The 26,070-nt window shown below is 39.7% G+C and overlaps 1 protein-coding gene across 1 annotated transcript; it reads right to left on the reverse strand.

Annotated features, from left to right (window-relative positions):
* Nucleotides 1-138: 138 nt before the first annotated feature.
* LOC104252940 (hypothetical protein) lies at nt 139-25,159 on the reverse strand. Its single transcript, XM_059824770.1, has 6 exons — nt 25,087-25,159; nt 23,853-23,935; nt 16,628-16,808; nt 8,849-8,999; nt 6,559-6,686; nt 139-434 (listed from the first exon to the last, which is right to left on the reverse strand). Exons 1-6 carry the CDS (start codon nt 25,157-25,159, stop codon nt 244-246), a joined length of 807 nt encoding a protein of 268 aa, XP_059680753.1. The 3' UTR covers nt 139-243.
* Between the last annotated feature and the right edge of the window lie 911 nt (nt 25,160-26,070).

Consider the following 26,070-nt stretch of genomic DNA (forward strand, 5'->3'; position numbering starts at 1 on the left):
GGAGAGCTGATTTTGCATTGGCGATGACTTTGAGCGCCACAGAAATGTGCTGCCTAGAAACAAACATCAGAGCACCAGTTTATTGTAAAGTGTCACCATGTTTCCCAGCTAGTTATGGAGATGATGTGTGTTTTCATTTAGTGTTATGAGCCGTTCAAGCACACGTTTGTGCATTAATTCTGTACAATGTATCATACTGCACTTATACACACCACACAAAAAAAATACTGTTTGCTGATAAACTCATTCTCTCAGTTTACTTATGTGTTCCATAAACTTCTTTACTCGGTCAGGATCAACACCATTTGCCCAATAACCTTGTTTCTTGAAATACGAACCAATTATTAGAGCATTTGCATCCAAGTAATACCTCACATTCTCCAGAGTCACTCCAGACCCAATCAACACAGGAATCTTCACAGCATGTTTAACCTCTGAAGAGAAGAAAAAACAAAATTAGGGTTAAGTTCCATCTTTGAAACTCTATCAAGACTCTAATTTGCATAGCTTTTCAACAATAAAGAAAGGTGAGTATTAAGAAACTGATGATCATGGTATTTCTTACTTCCACTATAGAACAAAATAATTTCTCTACAAAAAACACCTTTAGCTTTGAACAGCTGTTAAGAAAAATGTCACTTTCATTTTATTTTGCATTCTGTTGTTGTATGAAATGCTGCAGAAGAATATTCCTGGCCACATATCAGAGGATGGTTTCAGTGCTATGGAAGATATGAAAGTTGGGTCTTGGATTCATACCTGTACCCTTCTTTATTCTCAAGGAACAAGATTAAGTTGAATTAGCTGGCAGAGAATGTACTGCATTTTACCATATTCCATCATAAAAACATTTTTATTCCACATCCCTGGTAAGAAGAGATGCTGGATGCAGGAAGTTTTTGCACAGCAGGACAGACCCTTTTACTTACTGTGACTGTTACCATCACGCTTAGAGGCTCTGTTGTGCTTGAGGTACTACACATACATGGAAAAGAGCTATCGTTTACTACTGTGTTGCAGTAGCACCCAGTATAGATTCCAGGCAAAGCAGGTCCATTGCCTTGACAAAGGATTTACTGATGCTGGAGTGACCATGTGGGCTTCCATGCCCCATGTGGAGTCTTAACTGTGTTCTTGATTTCCCTCACCTTAAGACATGAATAATCACCTCCCCTAATCCTTCCACGAAGTAATCAAAATACAGCTACAAGAATAAGATGCCATTCTTGTTTCCATTCATTGTATCAGCTCAGATTCTTTTTTGCAAGTCTGGTGAGATCATTACAGTGGCAGAACTATTCAGCAGAGCTGTGCTCATTACAATTCTTCAGTCATCAGTTTAAATCACAATAATGGTAGTTGGACTGGCGTGTATTTCTGCCAGGTCTCCTTGCTGAATTTATGCTATGTTGACAACTAGTAGAACATCTTCAGTGAAGAAACAAGAAGGGCCTTATTCACAGGGAATGGAAAAGGAACGGGCTCTCCATGATAAATTTCAGGGACTTGGAAGTAGGAAAGCAAGCAGTGGTCATATAGACTACATTGATAGCTCCAGTTAGTTTACCAGAAAGCAAAAGACAGTACCAATAAAGACTACTTCTCTTTCTATGAATGACAATGCAAAAAAAAACCCGATTATTTTTTCCATATACAGTATGTGTAACTTAATTATGTTCCGAAAGAAGACATAGACAAAATATCAAAACAGGTCTCAAAATATTACAGATCCATTTCATCCCTCATGCACAGGGGTGGATTTCAGTCCATGGTTCAGGTGATCATGTTCACTGTGAAACACATGCATTCTGACAGACCTAGCTGTGCAGAAACTGATCTACGGCTCAGTTACCGTAGTTCACGTTTTTTAGAATAAAAACAAAAAGGGATGGCTGTTTTGACCATGGAAAGGTTTCCCATAGATAAATAAAAGGTTATTGGAGTATTTCCTGCAGAACTTCGGTCAGTACTAGCTCTGGCAAACAAAAAATAAAAATCCCAATTCAAGAATTACTAAGCATCCTTCTCATCCTTTCATTTCAAATTGACCATCCTAAGAGTCACTCATCAGACTGGATGCTTCATCCCTTAGAGAAATGTTGTGAGGTATTATTTCTGACCTTTGAAAACATATAAATTGCTTTAATTGTTGATAAGCTGATGAAAGATGATTACAGCTTGAGGTAACTAGGGAAAGCATATATGCAACATATAAAAGTCCGCTTCAAAACACTATTTGTTCAGGCGAAGTTTCATCAGAAGCCTAACTTATTAATTATGCTTCAGGGAAGACTAATTATTTATCACCTTCCTACTTCACCGAAGAAAGGGGATCAATTAAAATGCTCTCGAATCTCTTTTTAGGTCACATGCCCTAGCATTTTTCCATCTAGGAACAATAACTCCTTCTTACAAACATTTTAACACCAAAATAAAACCATTCCACATAGTCCTTATTGAAAATTTTAAACAAATCCGATGGATGATGCATATATGATTAAAACTATAGTTATTTCTAGGCATATTTTATATTCTTATAGTCATCCTGCTTACAGCAACAAAGTAATTCATTTTTAGTTATTTATAGCATTATTACTGAAATCCTATTCTAGAAAAATCAGAATTTTATTTATATAGTATCTACATGCTCTTAGAAATATATCTGCTTTACATAGATACCAATGCATAATTAAGGTGCTACAACTGACCGGAGATTTGTGCAACAGTACTTTACTGTATTCCCAGAGGAACTGCATTCCAAGTCAATATTTGTTTTTACGACAAGTACGTAAGGCACATTAGCAGGTAGTTGTTTTACAATTATTTCACATGAGCAGGAAAAAATGAAGAGCCAAATAATTAAACAGAGCATGATCACATGGGTGTAAGACAATAGCTTAGCCCTACTAAGCAAAGAGTAAAAAACAGTGAAACCTGAGACTGCTGTGAAACTATAAAAACCCCAAAGCTTTCCAAAGTAGCAAGGTATCCAACTCTTGCTGTGATCCATACATGACACATGGAGTCCACACACATCTCCTGTGCTGGTGATTTATTCAGACTGACAATGTGAAGAATGGCAATGAGAGTGCTTGGTCTGCAATAAGACTGGGTTACCTAATTAAGTATGCTACAGATGCCACTTTTAAGTAATTTCCAAGCACATCAAGGCCTAAAGTTGATTATTAGAAGGTGAATTGTCTATTGGCTGCGTTAATACAAAATCTAACTTGTAAAAGAAAATAAAGCAACAACAGTGAGATATGCTTTTGCATGGCAATGTTCAGTCACTGTCAAGATGTCTCTAAACACAGAACTTTGCTTTAAATCTCTCTCAGCTTTCTTGGCTTTCTTCTTCTGATTGGTTTTTTTTTTTGACACAAAGAGAAAAGGAGACAATTTTGTGATGTTACAGTAACAAGATCCTAAAGTTTACACAACTTGCACATTTCTCTGTTTCAAAAAACTGTAACTAGAGGGCACTGTGCTCTTTCTTGTGCCAGTACATCTGCAGACATGTCTTTAATAAAATCAAATGAAATAGAGCTTGGTTGCAAAGCACAATGAAAGCACTTGAACTACAGTATGCACAAGTTACGTGAAATAAAGGCCAAATGCTCCTAGCTTGAAAACAATAGTGAAGAGCAGCGTAGAAATAAGCACCACTGTGCCAATAACTTGCTCGACTACTCTTCTTTAACAGCTTCTTCATATGCAGTAATGACTGCAGTATGCAGTACCATACACAACACTATGTTTACAGTAATGTTCCACTGTAACACATTTTAGTTTTTTAATTCAAAGGACTTTTTCCTCTGTCATAAAATCTAGGGCTACAAAAAGTACAGATCAGAGACTCACATCTCCTTTTCATCTCTATAAGCGTACTGCAAAGGCAGCAGCCTTTATTTTGACCTAAATGTACCATCAAAAGGTGAGACAGTGAATTAGTCTTGATGCCCCTTTTATGAACAATAACTAAGGAGGTGACAGTCACAGCCAGCTGTTGAGTTTCATGATGTACCCCATTTTCCACTGGTTACTCAGCTGAGGCCATTTGCTTTGTTCACACAGGTAACTAAGCAGTCATTACAGAAAGCTTTGATCACTTAAAATACAGCCTGGATATGAAGCAGGTATTTCAGCAGTTATACCCAAAGAGAAAACATGATAGATTCACTCTCCAACCAAAGAACATTTCACAATGTAGCAAACTGGAACAAACTTCTAAACATTTTAAATTAAAATATGGTTTATTAAATAAATAAATTGTAATTCAGAATGCTCAGCTATAATTCCTGCTCCTTAATAACCTGAAGTCTGATTTTTAGACCTTGTATTCCATTGACCACTGGTGCCCGGTACACCCAGAGAGCCCCAGAGAAAAGCCTGCCAGCCGCTGCAAGGAGCAATGCTGATGGTTGCCTATGAGAAGGCAGCAACACAAACTACAAACAAAACCCTACTGAACACAGTTCTCTGGCTTGACAGGGAAACACTCATTTCCCACACTCCATCACAAATCAGCCAATTCAACACAGAGACACAAAGGCAAAAACACTTCTATATTACTGCACAACAAAGCTGAAAAAAAGACATGACAAAAATCTCATCTGTCTCTTGGTTCTACTTTCAAGAGATGCTTTGCAGTGTGATGAAAGGTGCCCAATTGTGTGTATCATCGTAATACAGCACTTCTAGGGCTGCATAAATTCGTGAAATGCAAAATTTCACTCACATCAACACCAACTTTGTAGACTGATTCCTTTTAAGAATCTGCTGACATAGATATGCCTAATTTGTCATTTCCTTATACCCTGGAATATTGATTTTTAAGTTCTTCTCTTAACTGTTTTAAGCCAACATCCTTCTTATAAGAGGGCCTGCTAACATCCAAAATCCTGTGACTTAAGTAAAATAAATCCGTGATCCACATATTCTTGCTTTCATAGCAGAAATCCAAACACAAAATTAATGTGTGTACTTCATTACAGCTGCCAACTCCAATTCATTTTGTTCTTTGGACCCAGAAGGAGAACAAGACTGAGACTGACATGTTTGTTCACATGAGAGAAAAGCAGAAGCCATGGTGCTGTCTGGTTGGAGTCCTGTGATAAAAAGCCTACAGGCCTAGAGGTCAGGGTTTTTTTGCTCTCTGATGCAGGAAATCAATGGACATTGCATGTGCATATACGGAAGCAGAATTTAACCTAGGAATTTGTCCTAAGACATATCAAATCCTTTTTTTTATTATTTAATCTGCATTAAGGGTGGTGGAGACATTAATTGCAGGCAGGGATGGAGCTCTAGATTAACGAAATTTTGTAGTCTTGAAAATATGCCTAGCATTCAGGGTCACCTGTTCCATGTATCATTTCCAGTTTACTGGACCAAAAGACCCAACTAATTCAAGAGTTCAATATTCACACCAAACCATCATTTTCTTTTTAACATTTATGATTTAAGCATAGTAATTTATAACATATCTTGGCAAAAAGTTTGTTTAATATGTATGAAATAAATATCCATTTTGACAAATTCAACATTCATTTTAAATGCTGTTAAGCATGTATGATATAGGTAAAACACTGAATGATTTAATATTATTTCAAAAGATGTTGGAGGTCCAGGTATCTGTGGCAAGTATCGTTTTCACCATCATCCGCTAACATAAGTTGAATACAATTTACTCTGCACTGGAACTTCAAAACATCCTAAGTTTAAGTATGCCAGCAAAAACAAAACCTAAAAAAATACATAACCTATTTTATGTAGTAAGACCCTCAAATTCAAGCCATTAATCTAAATTAAAATTAGTGATGAAAATCAAATGTTCCCATGACAGAACTTTAATTCTAGCATGGGAGCAATCCATTTTCACGAAGACAGCCCAAACTTATGCCAATATAAAAATATGAAGAATCATACAAGACTTTTGCAAAGGTCAGAGCTCATAGGTCAAATGACTCTCCCTTGATAAAAAGTCCACACCATTTAAAAATTATTTTGATGTAATATCTTTCTATCTATTCTTTCTGAAAATCTTCTAAGCATTATTTTCCCTGATACTCCTGTTTGGAATGTTGCCTTATCAAAATGCCTCTTTTCTTGCAGGACTTCCATTTTCATTGTGATAGATAAAAAAGCTTAACTCTTCAATGGAAAGATTTATAGTTAATTAGTTTTCTAATAAGGCTATAAAGTAGCTTTTTCTTATATGAAGACTTTTTAGAAATGGAACAGGTTTTTTTACATATTTTACATACATTTTTTACATTTTTTTAATTTAAGCCTCAGCATCATTCAGTGTTATAAAATCTTGAAATAATTTTCATATTTGTCCCACCAAATTGTTGTTTAGAAACATACAACAGCCAATCTGAATAGCACCTCAATCATACTAGTTCTGCTGTATCAAATCAAACCCTGCAGTGAGAGTTTCTTTTCTTCACTCATTTTTTTCCCTTAAGGAACAGCGGATATATATAGATTTCTTTCTACATTAATCCAGAAGCTGATTCACTGCCTGTTGTCCGACCTTCGTATGACAGCTCTCACCTTTCAGCTCCTGAGGATCTGCGGGCAATCCGGTAGCCGTGCCAGTCAGTACAACCCCATCAGCCAGGAAGAGCGCGGCAGCCAAAGCTGTCTCGGCCACACCGACATCTGCCGTCAGCGCGTGAGCACTGTAAACAGCAGGAACGTACCCTGTGGTTACTGTCGGCACACACATTTGTTATCCATCTTGTTGAATGTTTAGACTGCATTTCTTCATCTTCCCCGCTGTCAGAACAACCGAAGGCAGGCTTTGTGAGAGAGGGTAGGCATCCTGTTTTAAAATGGGAAGTAAAATTGCAATACGAACAAGAGGAAAAAACCCAACCTTTTCCACCAGGGAACCATAACTGATCGGTCTATTGCTCTGGGTCTCCTGTCTCTAAAGAGTGATTGCTAAGTGTGAACTACCAAGTGTCAATTGAGACAGCTGCTTACATGTCGAGCACCTGTATTTCAGAAATGTTGAGCACACACAGCTCTCTGACTTCAAGTGGGAGTTGTGGATGTGCAGTCATTCATAAATCAGATTCTGTTGCCTAGAACAGAATTAACACCCTCCACTTCATTTCATGAAGTCCAACTAACAGAAAGTATAGTTATTACCTATGATACAATCATAGGAATCATCTTACACAGCAGTTACAAACATCAATTACCTGCAACTTAGCTTTTCAACAGCAGTCTTTGATATATAGGTGATGCACTTTGAAACCTATAGCAATAGCAGCTTTTAATTTAAACACTTCTAAACTTTGAAAGAATTCCAGCCATTGCTGGTTCAACACCTGACTTCGTTGTTTCTATATTTCCATTTAAGTAGAAAACAATGGCTATGGCCAACATGTTGCACTGATGAGTGGTGATGGAGCCAACCTCTTTCCTGGACCAGCCTGGACGAACAACACTCTTGGAGAGGAGCCATGCTCTAGCCGTATTCAGAGGCAGCACGTGTGTGCAGTGCGTTCCACTCATGGCGATGGATGCAAAAGAAAGTACGCTAACTACCTTTCTGCAGCTGGAGAAAGGGAGGCCTAAGTATCTAATATATACAATGAGGTTGAAACAGGGCTTAAGAGTGGTAGGCACCCTAAAACCAGCACGTGGAGGGTAGCCGTAACACAGCAAGTAGACTACAAAAAGAGTTTCTCCCCATTTAAAGAACAGGAGGCTAGCAGCTCTCAGTGGCAGGCATATTTTTCTACATTAAAAGACTCAACCAACAAGTCCTTTAACATTTCCTTCTTAGCTTATGAGTCTGCCTGAAAGAAAAACCTCTTTCCTTTCTTAAAAAGCAAACCCTTTGAATAACAGGATATATGATCCAAATATCAATTCATCAGTTGTCAAGACAAGGAAAAAATCATGATTCAATCAGTTTTTTACAAAAAAGTCTAATCCAATGTATTTATTTATATATATATACACACATACATATATATATAAAGAAATCATTAGAAAGAAGCCACTCTGAAAGGACCTTAAAAGCTTAATTTGACCACGCTGCATTGTTTCCTTTCTATTTTGAAATTTATTACCTGTTTATTAGGTATTCAAGGTCTTCCAGACCTGGTTATTCTCATGATTACCCACGTACTACACACAAACATTTTAATTAGGTTATTTAGCATGTATAATACATAACACTTCAGCAGTTCTTCTGGAGAAAAAAACAACCCAAAGAGTGACATCTAAATAGCTGAAAGTACCATGTGACAGTTATGATAAAGTATCAGCAGAAAAGAAACTGGATTCATCTGTCATAAGTGCCTTCTGTTTGATAATCATAGAACATAATCCGTACACAGACAGCACTGATTTAAGTAGAAGAAACCAGTATTATTGGCAGGAAGGAGAAAAAAGAGAGTAGCTTTTTAAAATGCCAAAATATTATGATTTGGATGCTTTTATATAGCAACTGCTTGCATAACTAAAAATAACCTTGGATGCCTAGCTTCCAGAAACTAAATTTCTTTAAACGTAATAGGCATATACACAAGTATACAAAGTCTCACCTAATACCAGATGCAAAACTTTTACAGTCCGCATTTATAAATCGTGAAGGTTAAACAACTGCAAACTTCACAGATGCAGCAACCTGCAGCTTACAGGTGCAAATTTATTTTTAAACATAACCCCTAATAGCACTGCAAGACCTTGCTTGAACAATAAAGTTCTCCCTATATCATTAACTTCCCTGACACTAAATAAGCATTAAAAAAATCAGAAAATGGGAGAAAAATGTAAGATCATTATTACATTCATATTTACCTAACATATTGCTTGTATTTACCTATGTTTCTTTTTAATATCAGCAAAAATTTGAATGTTTTCTGCTCCAACTTGTTTTCTGTATCGTAGCAGGTTACCTGCACAGGCATTTATAATCCCTTCATCAGCAACATGAGAAAACACAAACCCTTCAGCCCGGATAAAATCAAGACCTGAAAAAAAAAAATAATTAGCAGTATCTTAGCTAAAACTGACGACTGAAAACCAGAAATACTAAAGCCAAACAAACCCACCTTACTGCCCCTCTTATTTGATCCCAACACAAGTTGTTCCATATGCTCTAGGACTAACCAACCTTGCTTTTCCATGTATTTAAGTTTTACACTCCTTGTTTTCACCCATATTCTCTCTGACCACTTCTTCCATCTTACTGCCTTCAACTCCCTTCTCTCCCGTACAGCCCCCCAGTTTTCTCCCTATCCCCATGCTCCCCTTCTTCTCAGCCCCTATCAATTTGTTCCCATATGGCTCAGAACAGGTGGCTGCACACCCTGCCCTGCCTCTTGCCATGACATGCCAGTGGGCACATGCCAACAGATGAGCAGGTAGGTCAAAACACAGCTCCTCTGTCCTAACAATGTGTCTTCTCTTCAAAAAGGTTCATTAACTTGGGTGTCTCCCCTCTTTCCAGATACTCTTTCATCATATTACTTCTCTCCCAACATCTATTCCCCTGTTAAATATGTCTGATGTTGGCCATCAGGACAAAAAGCATCAAGGACATGGATACAGACAGAGGAATAGCATTACGCCTTCTTTTTTTAGGAAATTAGGCAAGAAAACACAGCCTGCGACACATTATATGCAACCTGTTTGACCATTCATCTGAACATAGCTTGTGTTTTCTACCCAGCACCACATCAACAAATTACTTTTAGAGCTGTGCCAAAGGTACAAAAAGATAAGGTTTGGGAAGAATGAAACATTTTCCACTCTACTCCGAACTTACTCCATCAACTCTACCATGTCTTAGCAACATGGTTTCTACCATATTCATTCACCTTTTGCACTAGGAAGGTTTTGTGGGATGGATACTTAAGAGGAAGATTATGAATAGCAATGGCTTCACACAGGTCATTCATCTGCTCTTAGGGACCCTCCATACAGCCTTGAAATATCTCTGTGTTGAAATACTGAAGCCTTGGCCCATGGTGTAATAAGCCCACAGCTGTGGAGCACAAGATTGAATTCTGACTCGCTTATTGTATTCCCCTTTTCAGTCTTTCAGAGCCTTGAAGTTTATTTCACCTGTCACTTAACATACGTGTAAAAGCTCTGCACTCATCTTTTGCAGCTTTTGCTGTTCTTCCAGTTTGCTTTAGAGGTCTGTTCCAAGCCCTTCTGAAGCTATGCTGCTGCTCCAGCTTTGGAGTCAGCTGCACGTTTAATTAGAGCTGGTATCATACCAAGGAAACCAATGCATGTGAAAGCAGCCATCAAGAATGCAATCCCACCCACCAGAGAACTGCTTAGGCAACAGAGGCCTCACCTTAGTACATTTCAAATATAAACATAAACAATCTTTAAAATGTATTTACCAAATGACCTGGTGCCTGTTTATTTTAAAATTTCAGTTTCATTCCAAAAGCCCTGAAGTTGCAGGAACAGAAGCTTATGCCTGATAGAGAAGAGCCTGTATTGCTTAGCAACACAGACTCCAGCTAACAAGAAACATCAGAGGTGGATGCCAAGTCAAATGCAAGCTGTCCTGTGCCGTGAGATTATCAGGTAAAAAGCATGTAGTATTCTCAGGATCCAAAGCCAAGAGTGTGCCATAAGTATAGTTGGAGGTGCTAGCAGACATTGGGTAATAAACACAGTGCAACAGCTAGATTGAGATTTCTGCATCTAGGAACAAACGCTATAGGTTCCATTTAAATGACCCAAGTTTACAGTACAATTCAGAGTTAAATAAGAAAAATTACTTCTCCGCTAATCATGAGACTATCGATGAGTCTAGAGATAAGTTACATTTTCGCAGCAATCATAATATCTAACTCAGGACTAACTCATTCATTGAGTAACTTCATTTACTGAAGTCACCGCTTACATGTTGTTTGTTGGTGTTTGGTTTGTGTTTCCTTAACTTAGTAATTTAAGACTTCCTGCTGAACATTAGGATTGTACTTAATTTAAAAAGGCTGTGTTCTCTGTCTGGGTTTTTGGGGGCTATGAAAATACAAATTTTAACCAAGTGTAATAGTGCAGGCTTCAAATCATTACCCTTCTGTTTTATAAGGCCATAATCAGATTCCGCTAATGAATTCATTTTTACGCTCATAAAATTGTGAGAATGATACTATTGCTTACTTTCACATTTGGCAAGTTGAAAAGTAATAGCCGTTGAATAGTTAACAGGCAGTCCCATTTCTGACTTAAACGGGAAGAAAAAAATTTTGTAATCTCACTGGAAAACAAGAACAGGAAATTTCTAATGAAACCTAATAAACAGAACTTTAAGACTATATTAAGATCATGGAATCAAGTAACCAGCTGCTGCAGAGCCTGGTCAAGGAACTAGAGCTTGTCTCTTTTTCAAGAGTTAGTGTTACTCCACTTACTTTAGTCCTACTTAAACAGCTTTACCTAAACAGCTGTGAAGGTCTATCAACTGTTGATAAAAGCTTTATTTTTTTCTTTCCTTCCCATGATAATTTATGATTAAAAGAAAAAAAAAAAATGACAGACTGAAACACTTCTTTTGCTAGGTGAGAAAATATTGCAAGACTGAGTTGATGGAGAAAATAGTACTTTTAGTTTATCCATCTTAAATGCTGCAAATGTGCGTATCACTGCATTTTAACACCCCAAAACAGTGAATTGGATGCAACCATTGAGAAGCCCTTTCTCAGGTACGTTCCTTCCTTCAGTTATAAAGTCAAAGGAGCTGGGAGCTAGGATTTACTGCTTTCACAAAAATGGGATCTGGCCTCTCCAAGGCAGCAGCTCCTGGTTGCTGCTGAAGTTTGGTCTTCAGGCAAACATCTTTGCCTTTACACAAAGGCAAGATGCTGCAGGTAACTTTACTGGTGGTATCTTGTTTCATATGTGCAGTAAATCCTGGCTCCCAGCTCTTCTCACCTTCCTAATTCAAAAAGAATATGAAAGACTGATTTTGTGCTGAAAATGAAAACTCAGAGGAGTATCGACTTTGCCTGCTATTGACACTAGAGGCACACCGTCTCTGTGCTGCAAAGACCCTTTACTAGTTAGGACATAGTCTTGCAGCAGCTCCTTCCACGCTCAACATGAATTGCAGGCCTGGGAGAAGTGTCTCCAGTAGACCTCACAGCAGAGTCCGCAGCGCTCACTGCCTTGCTCCACAGCACCTGTGGGTGCTCCCAAGGAATGCACAGTCCTGCTGCACTTCTCAGCTTAGCTGCTCCCTGCCTGCCCCAGCATTAACATGGTGGCAGTTAAAAAGAAAAACAGAAAAGCAGTATACAATTCTGCCCAGTTCTATCCCACCTTAAAGAGTATCATAGGCTGTAGCAAGTGAATTCCTGTGGAGGGTATCTCTGCTGGTAGGTGAGGGAGAGGAATGGTCTCAGACAGCAAAGCTGTATTTGTAAGAGACATGGAGATATCTGGGTACCTGGGATATATTCTGATACGAAGCCTCACTTAATCAGCTACCAACTGTGTCATTATCACTGATGAAGACTAATTCAGAAATGGTATTTCAGTAACACGATCCTCAAAGGAAAAAAGGGCAGTTTCACAGTCAGGTGGGGATGCAGTTGGACTAGATGATTATTTTAAGTCCCTTCCAACTGAACTATTCTATTCTAAATTTATGAGATGGGACAAGATAAACTTAAAAACTGAGCCCTGATTCATGATGAGTGTAACGCAGGCTCACCCAGGTGTAGGGAAGCTGCACTCTACAGTAGACCCTACAGTCCTTACTCCCAGGCACCCAAGACTGAAGCTCTGGCCAGAACACAAGAGCATAACTTGCCTCTGGCCCATGTGCTCGGGTTTTCCACCCTGTGGAGTCAAGATACAGCAGGGAGGGGTACCTAGAACGTCAAAATTGTTCCTGTGCATCACTACAGAGATACAGCTGTGGGGACTGTTTAATACCTCGAAGATCAGCAGATGGCCAGGCCGATATTCCACAAAGGCAATTCTTGAAATCCTTCTTCTCACCATTAACTTTGCCTCCATTAGGTTAATAATGGGCCAGTTATCTCTTCTCAATCACTGCTATATGTTGGTAAAGGAGAGCATGCAGAATGTGCAAAATAATAAAGGGAGTATCACCAGCATATGCCCCCTGTATTATAAAGGCTCTCCATCTCCTCTGCAAAGACCTACACTGATATATTAGAGCCAAGCAGAACATCTCACTAACGCAAGGAAAAACACAAATAGCAGCTGAGGACTTTTGGGCAATTCCTTTAGACACAACAGTCCCCTCGAATATGAATACTGCTTCATAATTAGCTTACTTTCAGTAAAAGAAATGCCATGTAATTTGGAAGTAGATCAACAACAAACAACATGAGTACATTAAATCAACACCGTGGTTAACTTCAGGAAACAAGACACCTGATAAATAAGTAAGGATAACCAAACACTATGCCTAAATCTGACCCAGACTTAGTGAACATATTGTGGACATTCCTGAGCACTGAGAAATGATAACCAGTAATATTTGCTAAACAAAAATAAATAAGGGAGCACTTGTATTTTTATCTCCCCTAAAAATGCTCATAGAACCTGCTTGTATACATCATTCTGTTTCAACCTCAAGCAGATGTAGTTAATTAAATCAGAAATTACAAACAGGAAATTATACACCTCTAAAAACACATGGTACACCTGTTAATAATGAACCAATTGAAAGGTAACCCTAGCAAACAAATTCTGATTTGCTTCTCCATGAAGAGCATTTTAGGAAAGAAGGAAGATAATACAGTCTTTGGAGGATGACATTAAAATGAACTATTAAAAAGGGTTGTTTTCTGAGAATAAGTATTTGAGATTAAGATGGCTTCCAGTCAAAAATATGAATACAAAACCGTACTATTCTGTTATTGTCTCTATGTTTTGCGGTCTGTGGTTCCTTAGAGACATTACTGTATTTTAAATTAAAATGCCTACATTAGAAGAGTATAAAAATTGAGCAGCAGAGGACTTGAATATTCAAGAAAGGTGTGACATGAATCTCCCCCACTATTTGTGTGTATAATGACACTAATTTTTGAGTGGGCTAACATTGCCACATCTGCCCTTAGAAACAGAGGGAAATCTGGCAGCTTTCAACATAATCTCTTGAAGTCAAAAGTGAAAGCGTAAGATCAGACACAGTGAGGCTGGTTTGTGGGGCAGACAGAGGGGGAACACAGGCCCTGCAGTGTAGCCCATGGCAGAAGGATGCCATGGCCTGCTGGGTGGATGCCCTTGGGCTACTGCGTCCTTCAACCCCCTGTGGTGGACCTCTCAGTGCTCTGAACCAAGAGCATTCAGCACTGGTGTAACAGTCTGCAATAACCTTTTGGAGCTGGGAGGATGTTGGCAACAACTGTTTGGGCTCAATAGTTGTTTTTTAATAACATGAAGAACCTCTTGTTTCTGTCAGAAGAGTGGAGACACAGTGGTTCTCTTTTTCAAGATCCCCCACTAATTTCCTACCACTGCCCCATACCTTTGCTGAAGCACCCAGCACAAACACATTTTTGCTGGCATTCCTTCCTTTAGGTGCCTAATTGGATAAATAATGTTTCCTAAAGAACCAAAATAAATAAATAAAAAATTCTCTACCTTCTCAGGTGCCTCATCCCCTGATTTATTACTGCTATTTTCAGATTTATCTAATACCTTGTCAATATACTAGAAAAATTCAGTAATTTCATTTGTTACTATTTGGCTACTCACAACATGTTTATTAGCATAACCATGTGTTGCTGATGTTGAGTTCCTTCTAGTCACATTGTAAACCTGCTGACTTTTTTTCCCCCTTTACAAAGTAAAATCATTACCTTCACCTAGAGACCACTTACGATTTCCCTGTGCAGTTATTTCTACCAAAGATAGGAGTTTCCACAGGGAAAATCAAATAACTGCATAGTAGCAGGAGATGCTACATATGCTTTTTAGCTAAAAGACCTTCAGCAAGTATTTTTTGTAGCGAAATCATACAGGGCTTGCTTTATTAATAGCCACCTATTAAAATGGTATTGACATTAAAGTCACTACTAATTTGCTACTGAAAAACTACTCAAAGTTTTGCTACCTGCAAAGTAGCACTCACTTTACTATGGCTTTGCTTAAAGTGATTTTCTTTTATTTTTACTTTCCTGTTCAGTGAACTTGAGACAATCATTTTTAGAGAAGTGCAATGAAATGTATTAAACACAGGCCTTTCCTAGCTGGTGTTCCCCAGTTACAGAGCAAATAGTGCAGAACAGTAGTAGAGCTGAGCAAAACCCAAGCCCTCCAGGAATTCTCTCCCTCATTAATAATTGCTGAGAAGTAAGAGAAATTGTTCCCACACTATATCCCTTATTTAGTGATCAATTTTGCTCCTAAAAGGATGCATAACTCACTAAGAGTTTGACTATTGCTTTTAAAAATAAGATGTGTATGTATTTTTGCAAATGCCTATGTACCTCAAGTATCCTATATGCATACAATCCCTAAAAACTAAAACTGGATTCTATCAGCATTTTTATTTTAGGTTTTCATATAGGTTCTACTGCAGCAATAAAAAATTAGGTTGTGTCAGTTTGTCAAGTAACTAGATACCTTGCAAGTGTCAGCTTCTGATTTTAAAGCAAAACAAATCTGAGTTCAAAACACATTTACTAGTAAGAATTCCCCCAAGAAAAAAGGAATTTAAGACTTTTAGAACATATTCAACATAATTAAAACTGCCACTGCAGATAAGTTAGCCTACATTATTTCACCTGAAGTATGGTTTTCAATTAACACCAGCATCTTTTCGTTTTGCATTCTTACAAAATTCTGCCTGTTTATAAAATTTGTACATTCAAAAATGTGCAACCTTACTGTAATCTCATATGCAATTTAGGCAAAACCAGGCATTAACCCTCAATTTATGAAGCCCCTCAATTTATGAAGCATTTAGGAAGTACAAGCCTTCCATATTAAACCAGCCTCCATCTTTAAATCGTGGAACGTTACATATGAAAAACTAAAATTGCTTCAGCAAGCAGTAGGAGCAGAAAGGTTAGCAAGTCTAGGATTCATGCAATAAAGATAGATTAATTTATATTTAATTTCACCAAATGCAATTTAATTTTAAGTAGTTTGGCTAGCTGCACACTCAATTTTTTGTTATTATGTAAAAAGCTTCATCCCATCCATTCATTAAAAAAGGCAATGAAAACTTAGTTTTAATGGATAACAGTAGTAGCAACAACATATAATTAGATGCTGAAACAAGATGCTTAACCACAGTGGGTTAAATTGATCCTCAAATATAATTTAACTGAAGTAAATAGAGTTACACCAAAGGTGGCTTTTAGACATGAGTAGGTTTAAACTAATCATTATATTTAGACAGGTTTCACCTGGAAAGCTGCGGTAGCGGCCTTGGGATTTTTAGCTGCCTTCTACTGAAGCAGTGTATAAGTATCATCTATTATAATCAAGCAAGCATCTTTCTCAAAATCTAATTTCTGCTTTTTCAGGGTACAGTGAGCTTTTCATGTCTCATTTTTCATGGTATCTATGTTAGTACAATGCACAATTTGCAGAGAGTAAATGCCATAGCAAACAACAGTAATAACTGATGAGTCATTTCTATTACCTGCAGCAAGAGCAACCGCTATTGCCTGTTGATTCGCAGCACACAGGATCTGGACACCCAGCGCGAGATGGGGGCAGGTTTGTCTTACTGCAGCACTAATGACTGTCATTGCTGCAGTTACTTCAGGCCCAGGACACACCGTGTAAGGAAGATCATGCATGTTTTCTACTATCAAGCCATCCTGTGAAGATTATTGTAAAGAAGTATGATTAAACTGGAAAAAATAACTTAGAAAACATGGCTAGTTTACCATCACACTATTTTGTATTAGAAGACACAGGAGTTTAAAGGTTTCCCTTCAAAGGAAAGATTATCTACAGTAAATTGTGTTGATGCATACAACCAGTTATGAAAGTGCTTTCATCAACAGCATGGTATTTGCAGGGAAATCATGAAGAGAAATAAATGTGATTTTAATTATACATTCATCAATTTGGTTTCCTTTGATCCATCCTAAAATGTGAACCATAGGCGAATGAGTTAAATCTTATACCTCATTAAAAATAGTGTAAAGTCAAACTTCAATTATCCAAGTGGAATATAGGGTATTGAGTATGTTTGGATAACAGAGGATTTAGAGATAATCAAGGCAATTTTCAATTCAATTAATGTCAGAAAATAAGTGTTATTTTGGATAAATAAAGGAATTTTTTGTTTTACTATTGTGCCTGTTTGCAGTATGCCTAATACCATAGTATTAACTATTGATATTTCTCCCATTCCAGATTGAGAATTACTTGAAGGAAGATATTGCTATTTATTATGTACTATACCTCTCACTCCACACGGACATACTCCTAGCAAACAATGGAGTGATGATAAAATAATCTGCTGATATAATTTATGCGATTTATTGAAAATCTTAATATATTATTGGTAACTTGTATTTTTACAATCATTGTATAGTATATACCAGAAAGTTTTCAACAACTGCAAATCATACATAATTTTATCAAGGACTAATAACAAGAATAAAAGTACAGCATTGAAACATATTTCAAGCCTGGTGTTTTGCATCTGCACTGAGAATGTTAAAAGAAGCTAGAAATTTCTCATCTGCTTCAATCTAAAAATACAAAAAGTTTAATAGACAATTTAATTGTATATATAGAAAATAAATTCCGCTCTCTCTGGAGTTTTATCACACATCTTAATCCTTTAAAATGAGAGCTCTACATTTCAAAGATATTGTAACTGAACCAGAAGAACATTTGGGGAAAAAAATATATAACTAGAGATTAAACAAAGAAGTTTGGTTAATAATAACATAGACAATCAGGAAGGGGAAAAAAGGTTTCCTTTTTTAAAAACTTTCGCATGTAACGCTTCTTTAATCTTTGTTGTAGTGTAGAAACCCTTTTGGCAGTAAAAGATAAGACAGTATATAAAATGCAGTCAGCATTTAATGGCTGAATTACAGGCTAAGCCACAGACATCGTAACCGAACACCTAACATGGAAGATGGGGAAAACTGAGAATGGAAATAACCTGGTGGAACAACATTGTCAGTCCAAGCACACAACCCACATATGTTCAGTGCACCAGGGTACAGCTGCCTTCACCAAATGACTTACAGCTGAGTATTTAAATATACAAAATACATGCTACCTTAAAAACAAAAGGACACAACCTATTAATGGGAAAAGTGATCTAATATTATGAGCACCCAACATTAGACCTACGCACTATTTGGTGCCATTCATAAGCATATTTAATTACAGAATTCAAGTCCAAGAAAACCTCAACTAGGCAAAGGAAATAACCAAAACATCTGTCCTTGATTTTGTTTTTATGTTCAATTCAATGTATAATTTAGCATCTACACTTCTCTACCTGTGATGGGAGGTAGCTATACAACAAAGATAACCAGTCCTCAGAAAAACCACAGCATTTTCAGAAATGAAAAAAGAAAGACAAACTTTTAGTCGGTTTCTCTGGAATGAGGTCAGGACTGTTCCAACAAACCTGAACTGACCAAATGGTCTTGCACCTCAGGCACAACTACTGAATCCTTTGCGGTACCAACAGAAAGAGAAATCCTGCTAGCCTTTTGCCCTCTGTACACATAAATATATTAGGTCAGTCTAAGCAAGAATGCGAAGTTGGTCAGTAGTAGTGTGTGGCAAAAGGATTAACGCAGAACTGTAATATTTTAACAAAACAAAACAAATTCAAAAAAATGCAACGAACCCTCAAAACCAGGTAATTCCCTGAGGCCACAAAACCTGGAAGCCCCTGGTCCTTGGCTCAAGAATGCTCTACTTGGCAGACTTCACCAAAACCTGGATATCTAGTAAACTCCAAGCTTATCATAAGGGCAAGGAGCTAGAATCTGCAAACCAGAAGCCCCAGACTTTCAGGCCATCAAGAATCAACCTCAATAGGACACACAGAAAGAAAGGCATCTGGGAATGGGGCTTCAGATACTCAGCTCCTGAAGAGCCACGCTAGTAGCTGAAAAGGCAGGAGAATGGGATGGTAGAATTCCACAAGAGTTCCACAGTGAAAATGAGCTTTCCATGAGTTGCTACTACTTCGACAGCTCAGGATTTGCATAAAGCAAATTATTCCATTAGATAAATTAATGAATTAATTCATTTAAAAATTAATTAAAAACCCCAGCCATACTATTGTGCATAAAAAGTATCTGATTGAATTCTAGTTCAAAATGCAGGCATATGGGAGGATTCCAACATTTCTCTTTTCTGCCTTACACTTACTATAGTCACTTTTCAGCAGTTGTCTCTTCCTATGGCTTCAAGATCCACAGTAACAGTGAATATTTTTGGTATTACTTTAATAATGTGTTATTCTTTTGGTACCATCCAATAGACTATGTTCTTTTGCATATTATGTTTTGTTTAATTAAAAAAGAACAACATATGTTCTGCAATACAGAGAGCTGAATTACAGATGCATTAACTCAATGCTTTCTTTCATATTTTATATAAAAATATAACACCACAGATTTCTGTGTTTACTGAATTGATATGTATATAAAACAGACTTCACTACTATCAGACAGCTAATTAAAATGGTGGAAAGAAAACAGTTATGCTAAATTAAAGTTCTTGGAACTTAAGTTTATAGTTTAGAAGTCTGTGGGAACAGCTACTGTATTACACCCTCCAAAGCAGAATTTATTTGCATAGTATGAGATAAAACTCTAGCAAATACCTTTTGTGTTTCTTTTCCATTGAATATTAATATGATTTAAGTGTTGCTTATATATAATAGCCTTATTATAAGTAATTCTCAAACAATATATTTCCTTTTTACTTTGAATGACTTCTGAAGTGCTACATATGTACAAAGTGCCTCTTGTATCACAGTTAGCTACTGGAACATAGGTCATTTAAATAGCTCTCTGATTATATAGAAAAATAATTTCCTTAGCTTTATTCTACTTATAAAAATGACCTCTTAAAACACTTCAGCTGCATGCACACATATCACAGCAGAAAAGTCTCAAAAACAGTCACAACACTGTAAACCACAACAGGTATAACAATCATACAAGCTTTAACTCAGCAACTACCTAACATAACTTTTACCTAGGACAACTTTAATCTCAGTGTTTCCCCTAGCAGAAAGGCTTTACCTACACACACATACTAATACAAACCTTTACAAGTTTAAAACAACTACTCCTTTCTACAGAAAGAAAGAGGGTTTTTACACCGTACCCCTTATTATACAGGCTCAGGTGTACACCAAGACAATTACAGCTTTTCCCACCACCACAGTCATGTGCCCCTTATAAAGGAAATTAGGTGCCTTGTAGAGTATTTATCTGCTGTGTCTAAGCACAGGTTCCTAGCAATTCCTTTAAAAACTGTACCTCTAGAGCAAGAGATTACTGCCTTAATATAGGTAAGTAAATATCTGCATATATACCATAGGAGGTAGTTGTGGGGAGGTTTGTCTGCTATTTTGTTCTACTGTAATATAGCTAAGATTTGAAATGTTAACCTCTTGTAATTCAAGTGATAACTACCTACATGTTTCTATGAAGAAATACTAGTTTATTCTGTTTCAACTGTTATTAAACTCTAAGTAATTTGAATTTCAACTATCATTGTAGCTACAAGAGTAATAGGGTTGAAACTTTTTTTTTAAAAGCATCAATGTAAAACATGTACTAGCAACTACCCTTTCAGGTACAGACAAGAAAGAAGGGTCAGGAGGATCAGAATTGCAATGAATGTATCTCCAGAGACAGTATTGGTAAAAGAAGCAAACCTAAAATTTTGTGTGGTAAGAAGCACCATAATATTTGTAACTTAATGTAACTTTATACTTTTAAGATTTTTTTTTAAGGAAATAGTTTTACTTATGTAGCTGTAACTGCCTTTAATGTCAGCTACTCAAGTAGCTACAGCTAGATAATAGCAACTAGTAGTAAAGTGATTTAAATCAATGAAATCAGAGGGAACTTGTGCTCTATTTTCTGACTACAAAGTAAGCTTCACCCAGGCTGAATGGAATGAATAAAAGTTAACTTGAATATATATTTTGCATTATTCTTAAACAAAAGCAGATACAAATTGGAGGGATCACAATGCCTCATAGCTTGCTGCTTATAAAATCTTGTCTAGGGAATTTCATTGTTTAGCAACACACAAGTACAAAGCATATACATTTTGAGCACAGATGGCTTCCTAACTGAGCGCTCACTTGTTTTCGTTACTGTGCTCTAATATCACAAATCTTTCATATTTATTTTGTTAACCTGTTAATGTGTCAGACAACTCACCTTTTTCTGAATATACTAGGATTTACTTCCAAGTGCAATGCATATTGAGTGAGCAAGGCCATATACTTTATTTTTAAATGTTAACACCAATTCAAGCAACTTGAGACAATAACATCTAGTAGTCTAGTAGCATCAAGACGGTTGTGTACCTTCTTAAAGGCTACTGTAGGCTGTATTTGGAAATACTGTCAGTAGAAACATCTGTGGAAGAAACCTTTAAGTTTCTAGCTCTTCTTCCACAAGAAAAACAGATAGCTTAACAGTTAGCTCAGAGTACTGAGGGGGAAAGTCAAATATATTTCCATTACAGAAGCAAGACAGTTAGTTTGGAAGAGTGGTGATCTCTGTCCAAAGGCCACGAAGCTCCTGAAGTATCTACCATGAAAACTTGCATTTCTCTTAAAGTACCAGGAAAAACTAAACAAGTGAATAGCAAAAAGTGCTAGGCAACCCTACTGATATTCATGGAAGCTCTCCTGATTATCTCTGACCTTTATGGCATTAATAAAGGATTTGTTTGTCATATTGCTGTAACACTATTGTGTACAGACCTTTAAAATGAAGATTGGTGTGGAATGTATACTGACATTCTTGTGACTTCTACAGGAAATAGACTAAGCATCCCTTTAAGCCCTGAATTTGTCCAAATGTGTAGAGACATGACTGCATTCATCTCACTTGTCTACCTGAGAGGTAGGTTTAAAAATATATTCAAGTTCAGAGACTGCAGTGCAGTAGGAGAAAAGGTAAACCAGTTAGAACTGGAATAGCAGAATTTATTACAACTGCTGAAGAGACAATAAAGTACAAAACACAAATTAAAATTTTGTGTTAGTACTGATTTTAAAGCTTGTCTTGAAACTGTTCCAGCTTTGTGCATGTCAGCAGTGAAAGTAACTGCTTCTGTACCCTCCCTCACCTTCAGGTGTACTTGGTGTTTTCTCCCTGCTGCTAAAGGTTTCAATGTGTAATTAGTATGTAAGGAAAATGGGTAAACAAGTACTGGAATGTGGGGCAATGGCTTTAAGAGTTACAGATCACTTGTGTAACCACTTCCTCTAACACAGGAAGACAGAGACTAGTACTTGCCACTCTTCTAATGTAGATCAAATCACGTTATACCTCATGTTGATACTGTAACGACAAAATATAAAGTCACAGTACAGAATACAGAGCTATTGCACACCTGTTCTTTCAACAGGCATGAAAAGGAAGAAAACTTACTTATTCTGTACAACTTACAGTTAGAGATTATTCTAAGTGGATGGACATCTTGCACATGCCCGTCTGGTTCACAGGCCTGCCTATGTAAACTTCATTCTTTAGCACTGCTGTTTATCCTTGCAACAATTCTGTTCTCAGGACTCTCCTAATTTAGCCTTACTAGTGCTCTGCCCATAACCTACTTCAGGTGACTTGTCTTGCATTTTGACCTTGGTCTTCTATAATTTAGACTGAGCTCTTAGACTCAATTTTTTCAGTCTGTAAAGTATCATTCTAATTTATGTCATTAAAAAGGTTCCAGCTGGCTTATTATTAAAGTTTTGCAGAAAACAGCAGCTCAGAGCAGTGACTACTTGTTCATTTAAGACATTTTCAAACCTTGGACATTAGGACACCACCTTACCATGCCAGAAAATATATATAATACTGTAGGCAGGTCAAAGAAAAAGCACATCAACACCTGAAGACAAGGTACAATGAAATGTTTAAAACATATCTGACCTTTCAAAAAGACATACACCCTGTTAAAATCCACCGACCTATGAACATTACTACACTGCTTTAGGTCCAATGGCAATTCAGTCAGTAGTACCTGTCTCTTCTTGCCTCTGGCTGTGACTGGCCTTTTGGGCCTTTTCTTCTAGATGTGCAAAGCAGGCACGCTTGCTGCCAGGGGCTAGGATAGAACGGTTAAAGAGGGCAGAAAAGGGCCTCAGCTTTTTTAGTCCCTGAATAGTCTGTTTTGGTACAAACACAAATGTGTGCCCTATAAGTGAGTGAGGTATATGGTACCTCGACTGTGCATGTGGCATTCCTCCATGACTTCATGAAATCAGTGTTGTACAGAGTTAAAAATACAGTGGCTTGTCAGACTGGTTGATGAAGCATTCTACAGCCAGATACCTAGAATGCCACCAACCACCTGTGTTGCAGTCAACTTTCCTTTTTTTTTCCCCTTAAATTGACTTGATTCTTAGAAATTGATAGTAATCCAACCTAAGCAACTTGAATTGCACAATTTGAATCTAAGCTTTTTCAATTGTTTTGGGTGCATGTGGTATTTTAGGTTTTGTAATCTAGAAAGCCTACTTACTATGTTGAAATAAAAGATGTGGAGTTAAACATGTTCCTAAACCATGTGGTTTAAGATGCTTTTGATGAATTATAGACTCAATTTTAAATATTGGCTATGCAGAAGCAGCTTTGTGTAAATGCTGCCATAGGAAGAAGGAAACGAAAACTTACAACTCCAGCATCCTTGTAAGCTTCTGCCTCTTGACAAGCTTGATCAATGATCTGGGTCAACGGAAGAGAACTTCTTGGTGTCCCTGGAAGAATAATGCTGCTTACCCCAGGGCATGCACAAACCAAAACCACGTATAGTAACACCTTTCAGGTAGGACAACTATAGGGATTGGCATACTGGAATAGGGAGAAACAGAGTAAACTCACTAAAAGGCTGCTGTATCTCCTTGTGACATACCTCAGTGGCATCTCTTTCCTTAGCTGAACTTGACAGACCTGTAACCATTTGGCTCCTAAATCTAACTCACAAACTTGAGGAGTATCTGCTATAATCTCTTATTGTACCAGGTCTGCTCTTAGCTTGTTATTGCTGTACATAATAAAGCTTATCCTGCATTAGTGACGCTCCACTCAATACAACCTATGGCAAGACTGACCTCTAGGTCTGCAGAATACCTATGCTAAACACCAGTGTCAATTTAAAATTAGTTAAAGCTATCTTACAATTAACCTTGCAGATTAGAGTTTATCTGATCTTCAGTACAAATGCTTCATGGCAAAAATGAACACACAGGGATTTTGTTGGAGTTCAGTGAATTTACCTTAAGATCAACTCCAAAGTCTTTTCTGCTACTTGGCCTCCTAAAGCCAGGCACTGAGAGTCTGAGATGGGGACTGTGAAGAGCCCTCTGACAACTCTGCTAGAAGGTCTGATTTTAAAGCTGGCCATAGTGCCTGGAGGCTGCTTCTGGGAAAGCGTGGAGCACGGTGAGCTCTGGGCACCAGCCTGTCAAGAGGAAGGTCGGCAGCTGTAACCAGCTCTGCTTACCCTGAGCCCCTGGAGAGGTGGATGAGGTCAGGGTGGAACAAACCCTGCCTGCTGCCCCTCAGGCCCTGTGGGAGCTCTGTCCAACATCTATCCTGTCCCAATGCCCATTTGCGTAATTTCATAACCATTGCCTCTTAAAGCACAGCTGTGGAGAGCTCACCGAAACCAAAGCCGTTTTCTCTGTTCACCTCCCTCCAGGGAAGTGTCTCCTGCCTCTTCTACCTCTAGAAAGGGGGGATGCCCCAAGCTGTGGCACTTCATGAGGGGCCCGCAGCGGCGGTTGAAGGGACAGGCTTCCAGGGCCCGCGGCCAGGCCAACGGCTGAGGGCGACGGCAGGGCCCGGTCCCGCCGGCTGGCCGTGCTCGGCGGGCGCAGCGCCAGCGAGCCGCCCGGCCGCCGCTTACCTGGCAGCGCTCCCACGTGCACCACCCCGACGACCGCCGCCTTCAGCCGCCCGAAAAGCGCGGGCAGCCGCATGCCCTGCGGGAGAGAGGAGGGGAGGGAGGCGATCAGGTCCGGTCAGCGGGGCGGGCAGGCCCCGGCCGGCCATGGCGGCGGCCCGCCTCCCACCGCGGACAGGCCGGGCCCCTTCACCGTTCCTGCTCGCGGGCGGGGCGCCCGGCCCCTCAGCTCCCTCTCCCGGGCTCGGCTCCGCTCCTCTCCCCTCCCCTCACCTCACCTCAGCTCACCCCGCCGCCGCCGGCCCGGCTGCGTCCACCTGCGGCGGCCCCGCGCGCTGCTGCCGCCGGCGCTTCCGCGTCGGCGCCGCCGGCCCCGCCCCCGGCCCCGCCCCGCCCCGCCGGCCCCGGCGCGGCACCCCGCGCCCCGCGGCGTCCTGCGCCGCTCCCCCAGGGCCCGCCGGCGGCCGGCGGCGCCCCGCCGCGCCCCCCGCAGACCCCGCCCCGGCCGGGCGCCGCCGGCCCCCGGCGCTGCGCGCGGGGCCACGTGTGCGGGCGGGGAGGCGGCCCCGCGCCGCGCGTTTAAATGTCCCGCTCGGCGCGGGCCGCGCTGTGCGCAGGGACGGGAGCGGCCGCGCCGTGAGGCAGGAGGCGCCCAGCGGAGCCCGCCCGCGCCGCGCTCCCGCCCTGCCCCTGCGCCCCGCCAGCACCGCCGCCGGGCGGGCACCCACCGACCCGCTCGCCGCTCTCGCCCGGGGAGGTCCGGGGCGGCCGGCGCGGCGGTGCGTGGGACGGCGGGCGCCCCTGCCGCCTCCCGGGGTGCCCGGCTGCGGGGCGGGGGGAGCCGGCGGGGCCGGCCTGGGGCTGCGGCCGCCCTTTCCGCGCCGTGCGCCCGCGCCTCCGCGGTCCTTTGTGGGGGCTGGGGCCCGGGCCTGCTCGGCCGCTCCCCGCACGGCGCGCCGCTCGCCCCGACCCGGCCCAGGCGGGCAC

The sequence above is a fragment of the Gavia stellata genome, chromosome 15 (assembly GCF_030936135.1).
Source record: "Gavia stellata isolate bGavSte3 chromosome 15, bGavSte3.hap2, whole genome shotgun sequence".
In the NCBI taxonomy this organism is placed as follows: Eukaryota; Metazoa; Chordata; class Aves; order Gaviiformes; family Gaviidae; genus Gavia; species Gavia stellata.